A 14,887-nucleotide genomic window follows, 5' to 3' on the forward strand; every position below is an offset into this window, starting at 1 on the left:
TCTGTATATTTAGGTAAATGATCTCCGAAAAGAATTAGAAAGTCGAGCTCTTAGTTCTAAAGGATTAAAATCCCAGTTAATAGCCCGATTGACAAAACAGCTTAAAGTAGAAGAACAAAAAGAAGAACAAAAGGAATTAGAAAAATCGGAAAAAGAAGAGGAAGAGGAGGATGATAGGAAATCTGAAGATGATAAAGAGGTATATGCTATTAAATATATTGGTTTATAAGGAGTTCTTGAAATATGTCTGTGTGTATACTTTTATTAAGATAAAACTATAGTGTCCCCTTTCCCCTGGTTGCTTGCTCTTCTTTCTAAAATAAATCTTTTTTTTTTAAGTTATAACCACATAACTCTTAAGATTCAACCAGTTTGGCAAGTTTGACAAATGCATATAGTTTCATAACCACCACCACAATTAAGATATAAAACAGGGGACGCCTGGGTGGCTCAGTGTATTAAAGCTTCTGCCTTCAGCTCAGGTCATGATCCCAGGGTCCTGGGATCAAGCCCCGCACTGGGCTCTTTGCTCAGCAGGGAGCCTGCCTCCTACTCTCTCTCTTCCTGCTTGTGATCTCTGTCAAATAATAAATAAAATCTTAAAAAAAAAAAAAAGATATAAAACAGGTCTGCCACCCCCTAAAAATCCTCTGTGTCCCTCTGTAAGCCCTTTCCTCTCTCCGTGTGTACCTTCTGCCTCCCAGACCAGCCTCTCAGAGCCACTGACCTGTTCCATGTAGTTTTGCCTATTCTAGTATAGCATGGAAATGGAACTGTATATTGAGTCTGACCTCTTCAGCTTAGCATAATATATTAAGAGATTCACCCATTTTGTTGTATATATCTCTACTTTTTTCTTTTTTTTTTTTTTTAAGCTTTTATTTATTAGCTCAGTGGGGGAATAAAGTAAAGGGAGTAAAAGGGAGAGGGAGAGTATTCTAAGCAGACACCACGCTGAGCACAGAGCGTATTAGGGCCCTATCCCACGACCCTGAGACCGGGACCTGAAGCAAAATCAAGAGTTGGTTGCCCAATTGACAGCCAGCCAGGTGCCCACTAATTTGTTCCTTTTTGTTGCTTAATAATATTCCGTAGTATTGATGTATCACAGTTTATTGGTTTTCCACTTGAGAGACATTTGAGTTGTTTCCAAGTCATGTATTTTTAATCTTTCCTTTTAAAAATGAAAATAAATTATTCATATGTTTGGGGCACCTGGCTGGCTCAGTAATTAGAGCATGAGACTCTTGATCTCAGGGTGATGGGTTCAAGCACCACATTGAGCATAGAGTTTACTTAAATTATTTGTATATCTTAGATATAGAAAATGAGAGAAAATTTGATTGAGGCATTAAGTTCAGAGATTTGAGTTCTAGTGAAATGCTTGTCCTAGAATTTTGCTGCTTCTACAGCTCTGTTTGATTGTACTTCAGTCCTTAAGGCTCTGAGACTATAGATTCAAGCCATCTTGTTCTCTGGATAATTAAGGTAATTCCTGGATGCAGAAGCCTGTCATTTCTTTTTGAATTTGAAATATAGGAATACAAGAAACATGTTAGAATACCAGTAATTGGAGAAACTAATGTTTTTCGTAATGTGATGCATTGTGGAGTATACATCATTTATGAAGTATCTTGCCAAAAATGTTTACCTTTATCTAATTGTGAACGAACCATCAGATAAATTTAGAATTTGCAAAATTCTACAGAACAGCTTGTCTGAACTCTTGAAAAAAAATGTCTATATAGTGAGAGACAAAAGAAAAATGTTTTACGTTAAAAGAGTTTAGAGGCACCTGGGTGGCTCAGTGGGTTAAAGTCTCTGCCTTTGGCTCAGGTCGTGATCCCAGGTTCCTAGGATCGAGCCCCTGCATCGGACTCTCTGCTCAGCAGGGAGCCTGCTTCCCCCTTTTCTCTCTGCCTGCCTCTCTGCCTACTTGTGATCTCTGTCTGTCAAAGTTCAGTGAGGCATAAAGCCATAAAGAGTAGTTTGGGAATAATTGGATATACTTGGTTATGGATATGGATGTGATATTAGATAATACTGAAGCAGGGCTTAATTTCCTGGATGTGATCGTGGGTATTTTTGTTTGTTTTTTTAAGATTTTATTTATTTATTTGCGGGGGCTCGATCCCAGACACCTGGGATCACGACCTGAGCCAAAGGCAGAGGCTTTAACCCACTGAGCCACCCAGGCGCCCCGTGATAGTGTTTTTGTGATCATGTAGAATTGCCTTGTTATTCAGAGGTGCATTGATTTGTGATTTCTTATTCATTAGATTATAAATATTTATCTTGACAGTGAAATTGTCGCACTTGGCCAGTGGGAGCCCTTTTGAGTTGGCTTCTGTGTCCTTTGGCATGCTCTCCATCATATTTTGAGGACTTAATTATTTTATAGCACAAAGCAGTGTTGCAGTTTCACTGAGTACTATCCCTGCCCTGGCTCTGAAATCAGCCATTTTCCCAGGAAACCCTGATACTTTTTAGTGAAGAAAGGTAATAATATTTAGAAGCCAAGATATATTCATTGGTATCATTGTTGTGCTGCTGGCAACCCTTGTCAGTGAACAGAGCTATGGTACAGATATATATTTGTTTATACTTATGTTTATACATATATATGTGTTTACATCTGTACTTGTTAGCATATATTGTGTGTATTGAACGTTGTAAGTTTATACTAGTATCTCCAATTCTGTTCCCAACACCAGAGTTCATTTCAGTTTCTCCCTTTCTTCCCTTTTTTTTTTTTTTAAAGATTTTATTCATTTATTTGACAGAGAGAGAGATCACAAGTACGCAGAGAGGCAGGCAGAGAGAAAGGGAAGCAGGCTCCCTGCTGTGCAGAGAGCCCGATGTGGGGGCTCGATCCCAGGACGCTGAGATCATGACCTGAGCTGAACGCAGAGGCTTAACCCACCAAGCCACCCAGACGCCCCAGTTTCTCTCTTTCTATATATCTAATTCCTTGTCCAGTAATGAGAGACATAGCTTCCATTGTACTTAATAATTATCTATTTACTTACTCAATTGTCTGTTGCATTCCCTCTCCTTTCTGGATACCCTCTTTACTCTATGTTGGTCTGATTCCCTACCCTGTATTCTGTCTTTATATGGATGCCCTTGCTCTTTTTGGATTTTAATATCTGGTAACTGGGCAGCTTCCATCCCCTGTGTAGACACCTGCTTTGCTTGGAGGAGTTGCTTTAGAATTGAATTGTTCAAAAAGAGTAGATAGAGAAGGCAGAAAAAAGCTGATTTTCACATTTTGTTGTTAGCAGCCACTGGGGTTGAAAAATGGTGATAATTCTTACCATTTTCTTTTCACATATTTTCCTCATCTTCTGTTTGGTTACCTAGTGGTACTGTTTACCTCTTTGTAAGTTTATACAAAAGAAGGCAGGATCAATGCTTGATTCTTTTCTTTTTTTCTTTTTTTTTTTTAATATTTGTTCTAAAGATTTTATTTATTTGACAGAGACAGCAAGAGAGGGAACACAAGCAGGGGGAGTGGGAGAGGAAGAAGCAGGTTTCCCGCTGCGCAAGGGGCCTGACACAGTGCTCAATCCCAGGACCCTGGGATCATGACATGAGCTAAAGGCAGACACCTAATGACTCAGCCAACCAGCCATCCTTTTTATTTATTTATTTATTTATGATTGTGTTTATCTGAGAGAGTTAGAAAGAGAGAGACATCACAAGCAGGGGGAGAGGCAGGCTCTCTGCTGAGCAAGGGGCCTGATGCAGGGCTCAATCCCAGGACTCTGGAATCACAACCCAAGCTGAAGGCAGACACTTAACCGACTGAGCCACCCAGCTCCCCGTCTTAATTGAGTCATCCTTGTGCAAGACCCATGCTAATCTTCTCCATGTTACTCTAATTTTATTATATGTGCTACTGAAGCAAGCACTGTTTTCATTTACTTTATGCAGCTTTCAGGGTATTGAATTGGTATTGGTTCCCTATCATCTTCTGATGGTTACCCGTTTGTTTTTAAACAACGTTATGGGGCGTGCCTTGGTGGCTAACTCAGGTGAGCGTCTGCCTTTAAGTCGCTGTCAGTTCATCATCCCAGGGTCTTAGGATTGAGGCCCACATTGGGTTCGCTGCTCATACCTTTTCCTCAATTCCTTTCCCTGCTTGTGCTTTCTCTCTCAAAGCCTTTTGGTTTTTTATTTATTTTTTTCTTTGTAAAAGTATGTATGTATGTATGTATGTATGTATGTATTTAATTATTTATTTGGCAGCGAAGGGACACAGAGAGAACACAAGCAGGGGGAGTGGGAGAGGGAGGAGCAGGCTTCCTTTTGAGCAGGGAGCCCAAATCGGGGCTGGATCCCAGAACCCTAGGATCATGACTTGAGCCTAAGGCAGATGCTTAAAGACTGAACCACCCAGATGCCCTAGATCCCTTTTTTTCAAGCAAAGTTTCTCTAACAGTTTTTTTTGTGGTAAAATACACATAAATAAAAATAACTATATACTATTTTTAGTGTACAGTTCAATGGCATTAAGTACATTTACAGTGTTGTGAAACTATCCCTACTTTATACATCAAGAACTTTATTCTGGAGGGTAACTCTACTTATTATTTTAATTATTTTAAATATTTAATAAACAGTAAGTCCCCATATTTATCTTCTGCCATACCCTATAACCTCTGTTTTGCTTTCTGTCTCTGAATTTACCTCATGAAGTGGAGTCATACAGTATTTGCACTTTTGTGTCTGGTCTCCCTCACTTAGCATAATGTTTTCAGAGTTCATCCGTGTTGTAGCATAAATCAGTACTTCATTTTTTGTTTTGTTTAGTTTATTTGACAGAAACAGCTAGAGAGGGACACAAGCAGATGGAGAGGGCGAAGCAGGGCTCAATCCCAGGACCCTGGGATCATGACCCAAGTTGAATGCAAATGCTTATCGACTGAGCCACCCAGGCGTCCCAGAACTTCATTTCTCTTTATGGCTGAATAATATTTTATTGCATATATATACTACATTTTGTTTATCTGTTAATCTGTTGATGGACACTTGAGTTGTTTTCACCTTTTGGGTGTTGTGAATAAAACTGTCATCTAGGGGTGCCTGGGTGGCTCAGTGGGTTAAAGCCTCTGCCTTCTGCTCAGGTGATGATCCCAGGGTCCTGGGATCAAGCCCTGCATCGGGCTGTCTGCTCAGCAGGGAGCCTGCTTACCCCCTCTGCCTCTCTGCCTATTTGTGATCTCTGCCTGCCAAAATAAATAAATCTTAAAAAGAAAAAAGCTATCTACAAGCATGTTTTTAGGGCACCTGGATGGCTCCCTGTAATTGTTTCGTATGTTCTGTTCCTCCTCTTTAGTTTTAAAATTCTTATTTATATTGTCTTGGGGTGTATGGGTGGCTTATTTGGTTAAGTGCGTTCAGTTCAGGTCAGGATCCTTGATTCCTGGGATCAAGCCCCATGTTAGGCTCCCTGCTCAGCAGAGAACCTGCTTCTACCTCTGTCCCTCACCCCACTTGTGCTCTCTCTCTTTCTTGCGCTCTCAAATAAAATATTAAAAAAATAAAATAAAATTCTTATTTATATTCTTTCATATCTTGTAAGATCTTAATCTATTTCAGTATGTTTTACAATAGTTAAGATTTTTCTCTGTGCCTGTTTTTCTGGCCCACTTTCATTGTCTGTAGGGATGTGATTCTCCTTGTTCTCCTTTTTTAAATAGTAACTTTCTATAGGACTTGACCTCAATACTTTCTTTTGCTCGTTTTAAGGCGAATTTAGTTTTCCTAACATTTTTTTAGAAGAGGTTGTTTAAGGGGCGCCTGGGTGGCTCAAATAAGGGACCAACTTTTGGTTTCAGGTTAGGTCATCTGACCTTGGGGTCATGATATTGAGCCCCCTTTTGAGCTCCGTGCTCAGGGGGAGAGCCTGCATGTACTCACACGCTCACTCTCTCAAATAAATAAACCTTAAAAAAAAAAAAAAAAGAGGTTTCTTAAGATCACTTTTTCCGAACTTCATAAAGATCTCTAATCTGGGGGCGCCTGGTGGCTCAGTGGGTTAAAGCCTCTGCCTTCGGATGAGGTCATGATCCCAGGGTCCTGGGATCGAGCCCTGCATCAGGCTCTCTCAGCAAGGAGCCTGCTTCCCTTTCTCTCTGCCTGCCTCTCTGCCTACTTGTGATCTCTGTCAAATAAATAAAAATCTTAAAAAAAAAAAAAAAAGATTTATATTATGTTGTTTTCTTACTCTGTTTAAAATTGTGGTGGTTTGCAGGTCCCTGGGTGGCTCATTCACTTAAGTGTCTGCCTTCGGCCCAGGTCATGATCCCGTGGCCCTGGGATCGAGTTCTGCATCAGGCTCCCTGCTCAGCCTGGGAGTCTGCTTGTTCCTCTGTACCTCCCCCTCTCTGGCTTGTGGCACCCCCCCCCAAAGTAAATAAAATGTTTAAAAAAAAAAACCCCAAAGTATCGTGGTTTGCTTTCTAAGATTTCAGTCTCTCTTGCCCTTCTGTCACTGTTGGGACTTTTTCCTCCCATGTCTGTGTACTTGCTTTCTTGCTCACTATTGATACTACTTTCAGAAATTTCTTCTCAGTTTGAGACCCTGTGGATGCCATGGTAAATCATCTTTGCAAGTTCATAGGACTAAAATATTCTAGGCCCTTTCAGATCTTAACACAGGCTCCTTGTACTTGGTATTGTTGGGAGTAAAACGTTGCCTAGTTTCAACTGCTGTTATGAAATTGACCTCACTTACCAGTGAATGCCTTTTGACTGTTTTGTGGTTTTCCTGTTCTTAGATCCATCAGACAATCTCGTTGTTTCCTTCTGCTTTCCTTTTACACAGGTGCCAGTAGCATATAGGGCTTTTGGCTCTTGTGGCTTTTTCCTACTCTTTTGTGTATTGGCATTCGTGGGAATACCTTTTCACCTTCTTTTCACCTTCTTTTGTTCTGAATGTGCATGAATGTTGAACATTGGTTTCGGTATCTAAGAGTATTCCCTTTTAAAAGTCGGGCTTCAGGAAGATGCAGCTGACACTATTTTCCAGAATCTGGTTTATATAATTTTTAGATAATACTTTTAGAGATTTTATTTAGTTGACAGAGAGACAGCAGGAACACAAGTATGGGGAATGGGAGAGGGAAAGCAGGCTTTTTGCCAAGCAGGGAACCCGATGTGGGGCTTAATCCCAGGACCCTGAGATCATGACCCGAGCCAAAGGCAGACAATGACTGAGCCACCCAGTCATCCCTGGTTTATATAATGATAACGTAAGTATTTTCTTTTTCTCTGTAGAAGTTAGTTTCTTGTGCTCGGAAACCCAGGGAAGTAGGAGCTGTAGAATGTAGAAGCCTCTGTCTCCTTTGCTAAATTTGAACTTTCTTCCCATCCCTTATGGTTGGCATAATCACCATAAGGAGTTATGGGAATTTTGCCCCCCCCCCCTTTTTTTTTAACATGGTGTGCATTTCATAACATACATACATATTGTGCATGGAGGTTTAACTGTTACTTAAAATTTCAAATATCTAGGAAGAAGAAAGAAAACGTCAGGAGGAAATGGAACGCCAGCGTCGGGAAAGAAGATACATTTTGCCTGATGAACCAGCCATCATTGTACATCCAAACTGGGCTGCAAAAAGTGGAAAGTTTGATTGTAGCATTATGTCTTTGAGTGTACTTTTGGACTACAGGTTAGAGGATAATAAAGAACATTCATTTGAGGTAATATTTTAAGTTTGAATTGGAATCTAAATAAGGTACACACATTTTGATTGGTGGTTAATACATTTCTTAAGTCTCTTTGATGGCCTTTTACATGGATTCTGTTTTTTTGTTTTGCTTTGTTTTTTTCTTGCAATTAATTTTGGCAGGGGGAACACCAGCTGATTTTTCCTACAAGATTCACTTTTGGTGATTGCATTCTTGTATTTTCTTAAATGTTCCTCTGTCCTCTGTACTTGTAAATTGATAGTTGGCTCTAAAGTATTAATCAAGTTCTGATTTAATTGTTATTTTTTAAAAAAAACCTCATAAGTAGTGGTATGTTCTTTCATCAGAATATCAGGAGACACATGATACATAATGTCTAATTGTCTCTTTTGGGAATGAGGTAATGCTCTATTATTTACTCTAGAATTAAAATAACTTTCAGCGTGATTTAAAATTTTACTTGTGATTGACTGAAATGTAAGATAAAAAATAATTGATGTTTATTTTTCAAAATGAATCTATTTCCTACCATTATTGTAGAGCAGTTTTACAACATATAGTTTGTTTGTTTGTTTGTTTGTTTGTTTCAAAATAATTGGAAGATTTTTATCTCTAAAGAAGTGATTACTTTATTCCTTAAATAAATGTAAAATATTCCAGAATATTAATTTCATAATAGCATGTGAAACCTTATAATGGTGTTCAAATTTTGTATCTTACCAACACATTTCACACTTTTGTTTGTATGTTTTATTTTATAAATTATATTTTGAAATTGCACCAGACTTAATTTGAGCAAGAGGTCATTGTCCAGAAGATGAAAATGAAATACTTAGACTAGAGACATTTACAAACATACATAGAAGATTACTGAAGCAGTTATAAAACATGACATGCATGCTTATTGGTCCTGATAAAAGATTACAAATCTTAAAATATTTGTAAACTTTAGAACATTAATAATTCCAATAAGCCTGTGTTTTTCAATAAGTACTACATGATTTTATTTTTATTCCCATTTGTTTAATAGTGCCTACCATCTAGTCATAATTTGAATAAATAAATGGAAAAATTAGTCTTTGGTATTACTTCCTACTTATACTATATATACCATGTATCTGACTGATGCTGTGGGAGAATCTCAAATTAATTCTACTCCAGTGGAAACAAAGCAATTTGTGAAACAGCCATTTGCTAGCAAAATGATCCTTTACATTTTTCCTCCCCACCTATCATATCTTCTGGGTTAATTTCCTTTTAGTCTATTTAGAATGTAAATGTCATTTTGGTATATGAATTTTTTTTTTTTTTAAGATTTATTTATTTGAGGGAGAGAGATAGGAAGAGCGAATCTAAAGCAGACTCTGTGCTGAGTGCAGAAACCAAGATAGAGCTTGATGATATCACCTTGGATAATGACCTGAGCTAAAGTCAGGAGTCAGACATTTAACTGACGTAGCCACCCAGGCACCTATTGGTGCATGAATTTTTAAAAAATATATTTAAGAAAAATGACTTATAAAATTATAAGTTTTTGGCTGATTTAATATTAATGCTAGATTTTTCTCTTTCATTGCTTGTACATAAAAAGATACATAAAAATTAATTATGTTCTTCTAGGTTGCACCTCATTCAGAAGGGTATGAAACTCTTGATCTCGGGGTTTTGGGTTTGAGCCTCACATTTGGTGTGGAATTTTTTTTTTTTTAAGTTTTTATTTATTTGACAGAGAGAGATCACAAGTAGGCAGGGAGGCAGGCAGAGAGAGAGAGAGAGGAGAAAGCAGTCTCCCCAGCAGCAAAGAGCTTGATGTAGGGCTCGATCCCAGGACCCCAGGATCATGACCTGAGTCGAAGGCAGAGTCTTTAACCCCACTGAGCCACCCAGGTGCCCCTGGTGTGGAAATTTCTTAAATAAGTGAATAACCTTAAAAAAATTAGTTCCTGGGATTCCTGCCTGGGTGGCTCAGTCAGTTCAGCATATGCCTTTGGCTTAGGTCATGATCCCAGAATCTGGGATCTCTCTGCTCAGTGGGGAGTCTGCTTCTCCCTCTGCCTGTTCTTCCCTCTGCTTATGCAGACACTCCTCTGAATTTTCAACATTTGGATGGTTATTTTACTGATAATAAATTTCTGATTTTTAAAATGTGGCAAAGTCTGGGCACGAGTTAAAAATAGATCATAAATTCAATTTTAATTTTAATACATTATATTATCTTTTATGATCAGGAAAATGGTCTGATTAAAGTGCTTTACCAAATATACTGAGCTCATTGCAAAAGATTGCACATTTTAGAGTTGTGTTCAGCCATTTCAAGCTCTGGACCTTTTTATTTATTTATTTATTTATTTGATTTTTTTTTTTTTTTTTAAGATTTTATTTATTTATTTGACACAGAGAGAGAGATCACAAGCAGGCAGAGCAGCAGGCAGAGACAGAGGAGAAGCAAGCTCCCTGCTGAGCAGAGAGCCCGATGCGGGGCTCGATCCCAGGACCCCGAGATCATGACCCGAGCCGAAGGCAGAGGCTTTAACCCACTGAGCCACCCAGGCGCCCCGCTCTGGACCTTTTTAATTTGTTGAAAACAACTAGCCTTAGAATTTTTTTTTAAGATGTTATTTTATTTTTAAACTTTTTAACATTTTATTTATTTGAGAGAGTGAGTGTGAGTGGAAGTGGGGGCAGAGGAAGAGGGAAAGTCTCCAGCAGACTCTGCACTGAGTGCAGAGCCCAGTACAGGGTTTGATCTCATGACCCTGAGATCATGACCTGAGCTGAAATCGAGTTGGATCTTAACTGACTTAGCCACCCTGGTGCCCCAAGATTTTTATATATATATTTATTTTCCAAGATTTTATTTTTAAATAATCTCTACCCCTGACATGGAGCTCAAACTCACAACCCTGAAATCAAGAGTCACATGCTCTAGTGACGGCCAGCCATGCACCCCATACTTAGAAATATTTATATAGAAAATGTAGTGTATAATTTCAGGTTTGAGAGTATGTCATTATCCATGGATTTTTGCATAGTAATAATGCACGCTCCCTATTCACAATTCTGAATTGGTGTTCCCTGCCTGAAATGCTTTTCTAGGTATCTATGTGGCCCATTCACTTGTCATCTTCAGGTCTCTTCTGATGCCAGCTACTCAGATAGGTCTTCTTTGACTACACTGTGCTTTTTTGTTATTCTCTGTGGTTATACTGCCTTTTTTTTCCCCCCTTAAAATTTGATGTTGTTCTGGTTGTGTTACTTTTCCCCGTTAGATTGTTAATACATTTGAGTCAGGATTTTTATCTGCTTCCTTCACCTAGAATAATCCAGGGTACACAGTAGGTATTTCAGGAAAACTTGAGTAAATAAGTAAAATACATTTATCATGAAGATAAATTACTGTGTATAATAGAAATCTTTCTTTCTTACTCATTTTCAAATTTAAAAATCTCATTTCAAAATTTGTCAAATTCTTGATTATTGTTTCTAAAATGTGGCCAAAAGTATACTAAACATAGTACTTATATCTTCAGGAGAGTTTTTTTGAGTCTTTTGAAGATCCTTAGCATCATTGACATCAATTATTGTAACTCTTACTAGTGCATGTTAATTGTTAGATGTGACATTATTTGATAAGTTATTATGCTGGATTTATTCATATTTCTATTAAAGTTGGCTGGATTACTGTTGGTATCTTTCTGTAGGTTTCACTGTTTGCAGAACTTTTCAATGAAATGCTTCAAAGAGATTTTGGTGTCAGAATATACAAATCATTATTATCTCTTCCTGAGAAAGAGGACAAAAAAGAAAAGGAAAAGAAAAGCAAAAAAGATGAGAGAAAAGATAAAAAAGAAGACAGGGATGAAGAAACTGATGAGCCAAAACCCAAACGGAGAAAATCCGGCGATGATAAGGATAAAAAAGAAGATAGAGATGAAAGGAAGGTGTGTAATTATTTCCCTACCAGCAACCTATTTCAAAGTTTTCCCAAGTATAACAAATGATGATGAATTCCACCAGAAAAGCAAAATGTAAAGGGTAAACTTAAAGATTTTAGTGTATTATTAGAAACTTAAGTCTTGGGACGCACCTGGGTGACTCAGTGGGTCAAGCCTCTGCCTTCGGCTAAAGTCATAATCTCAGGGTCCTGGGATTGAGCCCCTCATTGGACTCTCTGCTCAGCAGGGAACCTATTCCCCTCCTCGACCCCACCCCCAGCCATCTGCTTCTCTGCCTACTTGTAATCTCTCTCTGTCAAATAAATTTTTAAAAAAGAAAAAAAGAAACTTAAGTCTTAGGGTACCTGGGGGGCTCAGTCGTTGGGCACCTGCGTTCAACTTAGGTCATGATCGCGGGGTCCTGCAGTCAAGCCTACCCTGGGTCAGGCTTCCTGCTCATCGGGACGCCTACTTCTCCCTCTCCCACTCTCCCCGTTTGTGTTCCCTCTCTCACTGTCTCTCTCTCTCTTTCTGTCAAATAAACTCTTCAAAAAATATTTTTAAGTCTTTGAATTAAGCCTATATAAACATCTAGAACTAGTTTCTGGTAATTTATTCTTTTTTTTTTTTTTAAACTGAAGGTATATAGCATGGTGGTGTATTTACATGTATGTGAATAATCACGTTTTTTTTTTTTTTTTTTTAAAGCACAGTAATTCAAAGGCAGAGAGGCAGGCAGAGAGAGAGGAGGAAGCAGACTCCCCATCGCAGAGAGCCTGATGCGGGGCTTGATCCCAGGAGCCTGGGATCATGACCTGAGCTGAAGGCCGAGGTTTAATGGCTGAGCCACCCAGGCACCTTGATAGTTTACTTTTGAAGTGTATTGTTAAGAAAATTTTATGATTTGATTCTATTTCAAGTAAACTTAATGAATTTAATGATTTTGATTGTAGTCATTTAATGTTTGGGCAGATATCTTGCTTAATTTAAGGCATTTTAAATTACAGAAAGAAGATAAAAGAAAAGATGATTCTAAAGATGATGATGAAACTGAGGAAGATAATAATCAGGATGAATATGATCCAATGGAAGCAGAAGAAGCTGAGGATGAAGAAGATGGTATGTATGATTCAAATTTACTTATTTCTCCTTAGGATGAAAAATACAATTTTTGTTTGATGGCTTTGTATAATTGCAGTCTGTAATTTTTTTTTTTTTTTTTAGATTTTATGTATTATTTGACAGAGAAATCACAAGTAGGCGAGGGGCGGGGTGGGGATCAGGCTCCCTGCTGAGCAGAGAGCCCGATGTGGGGCTCAATCCCAGGACCCAGAGATCATGACCTGAGCCGAAGGCATTAACCCACTGAGCTACCCAGGCCCCCCTGCAATCTAATTTTAATATTTTTTTCTTTTTTAGTTAGAATAGAAACAGTAAAATATTCTTTAGTAAAAATTTTTTTTTAAGATTTTATTTATTTGACAGACAGAGATCACAAGTAGGCAGAGAGGCAGGCAGAGAGAGAGGAGGAACCAGGCTCCCTGCTGAGCAGAGAGCCCCATGCAGGGCTCAATCCCAGCACCCTGGGATCATGACCTGAGCCAAAGGCAGAGGCTTTAACCCACTGTGCCACCTAGGCGCCTCTAGTAAAAATATTTTATTAAAGATTTTATTTATTTATTTGACAGAGAGAGATCAGAAGTGGGCAGAGAGGCAGGCAGAGGGAGAGGCGGAAGCAGGCTCCCTGCTGAGCAGATAGCCTGATGTAGGGCTCTGTCCCAGGACCCTGAGACCATGCCCTGAGCTAAAGGCAGAGGCTTAACCCAGTGAGCCACCCAGGTACCCCAAAAATCTATATTTTACTAATAGTTGAGAGGGTTTAACAAAAAAAATCTTCAAAAAAAGAAAAAATAGTCGAGAGGGTTTCTTCTTAAGGTAGAACTTAGCATTTTATTTAGATCTTGTAAACTGTTGGAATTGAGAACCAGACATACATAATAAACCTTCAAAAATAGATCGTAACAGGCACTTTCTGCTTAAGGTAAGCAGTAATAGGACGAGCATGTAAACAAGCTGGCTTCTCTGTACCACAGCAACCGCGTCAGCCTGCTCCATGGTCCCTGCACCAGTTCTGCCGTCCCTTACTGTTAACACCAGTCAGACCCCCATAGGTCTAACCCAAGGGTCTTTTTTTTTTTTCTTTTTTTAAAGCTTTCATTTATTTATTTGACAGAGTGAGAGAGGGAATACAAGGAAGGGAAGTGGGAGAGGGAGTAGCAGGCTTCCTGCTGAGCAGGGAGCCTGATTCAGGACTCAATCCTAGGACCCTGGAATCATGACCTGAACTAAAGGCAGATGCTTAATGAGTGAGCCATCCAGGTTCCCCTAACCCAAGGAATTTTGTAGGACAAAAATCCTACCTGGGATTGGACTGCCTAGGAATGCTGGAAAAAATGTTTAAAAATTATGGTGTTGAGGGGGAAAAAAAATTTTTTAAGCTACTTTCTGAGGTGATGGCTTCTGTGTACTTATGCCATACTGCCACACCACAGAATACAATAAATAAGCAATTAGAAAATGTTCAAATACATAGGGATTTTGTCCTCCCCACCCAAAGTACTGCTCTCTGAAGGAAGCCAGTTTCTCTGTAGCTATACCAACTCTTCAGACTTGGTTTTGAAAATAAAAACATTAAAACCCTGGGAGGAATTCCTGTGCAGTGTGGAGTACTCAGTCTTTATTACAAAGACAAAAAAGTTAATCTGGTACCAACGTTTGCAGCAACCTGCACACCCTTAAGTATTGCCCTCTGACATCTGTGTATGATAGGATTTTTTTTTTTAAGATCTGCTTCTATATTTATTTATTTATTTATTTATTTATTATCTCTACACCCAACATGGGGCTCAATCTCATGACCCAAAAATCAAGAGTTGGACCAGCCAGGCACCTCAAGAAATGTTTATTCTTTATTGTAATGTGTTCTGTATGTATTAATACTTACTCAACTTGAGGAATGTGCTCTGTGTCATAAAGGGGTAAAAGTTCCTGTTGTTGCATGGTTTCCTGAGGAAGAACATATTCTGTGTTGTCTTTCCATGTTTGACAGTCTCCCTAATTAAAAAATATACTAAAATTAGTTGGCTAAAGAAGACTATATTTGGAACACTACATCAAAAACTAATGAAGTACTGTATAGTGACTAACATAATAATTAAAAAAAAAAAAAAAAAAAGATACTCTAGGGGTGC

The 14,887-nt window shown here is 38.6% G+C and overlaps 1 protein-coding gene across 2 annotated transcripts in view; it reads left to right on the plus strand.

Moving 5' to 3' along the window:
- Positions 1-12,805, plus strand: part of CCAR1 (cell division cycle and apoptosis regulator 1) — a 34,991-nt gene extending 22,186 nt beyond the window's left edge. For both annotated transcript variants that reach the window (XM_082751254.1, XM_082751255.1), the window contains 4 exons: positions 14-199; positions 7,522-7,713; positions 11,403-11,642; positions 12,644-12,805. In XM_082751254.1, coding sequence (XP_082607380.1) covers positions 14-199; positions 7,522-7,713; positions 11,403-11,642; positions 12,644-12,790 — 765 coding nt within the window. In that variant the 3' untranslated portion in view covers positions 12,791-12,805. The remainder of the gene's footprint in view (positions 1-13; positions 200-7,521; positions 7,714-11,402; positions 11,643-12,643) is intronic.
- Positions 12,806-14,887: the final 2,082 nt, after the last annotated feature.

Source organism: Mustela nivalis (assembly GCF_964662115.1).
Source record: "Mustela nivalis genome assembly, contig: HAP1_SCAFFOLD_2759, whole genome shotgun sequence".
Classification (NCBI taxonomy): domain Eukaryota; kingdom Metazoa; phylum Chordata; class Mammalia; order Carnivora; family Mustelidae; genus Mustela; species Mustela nivalis.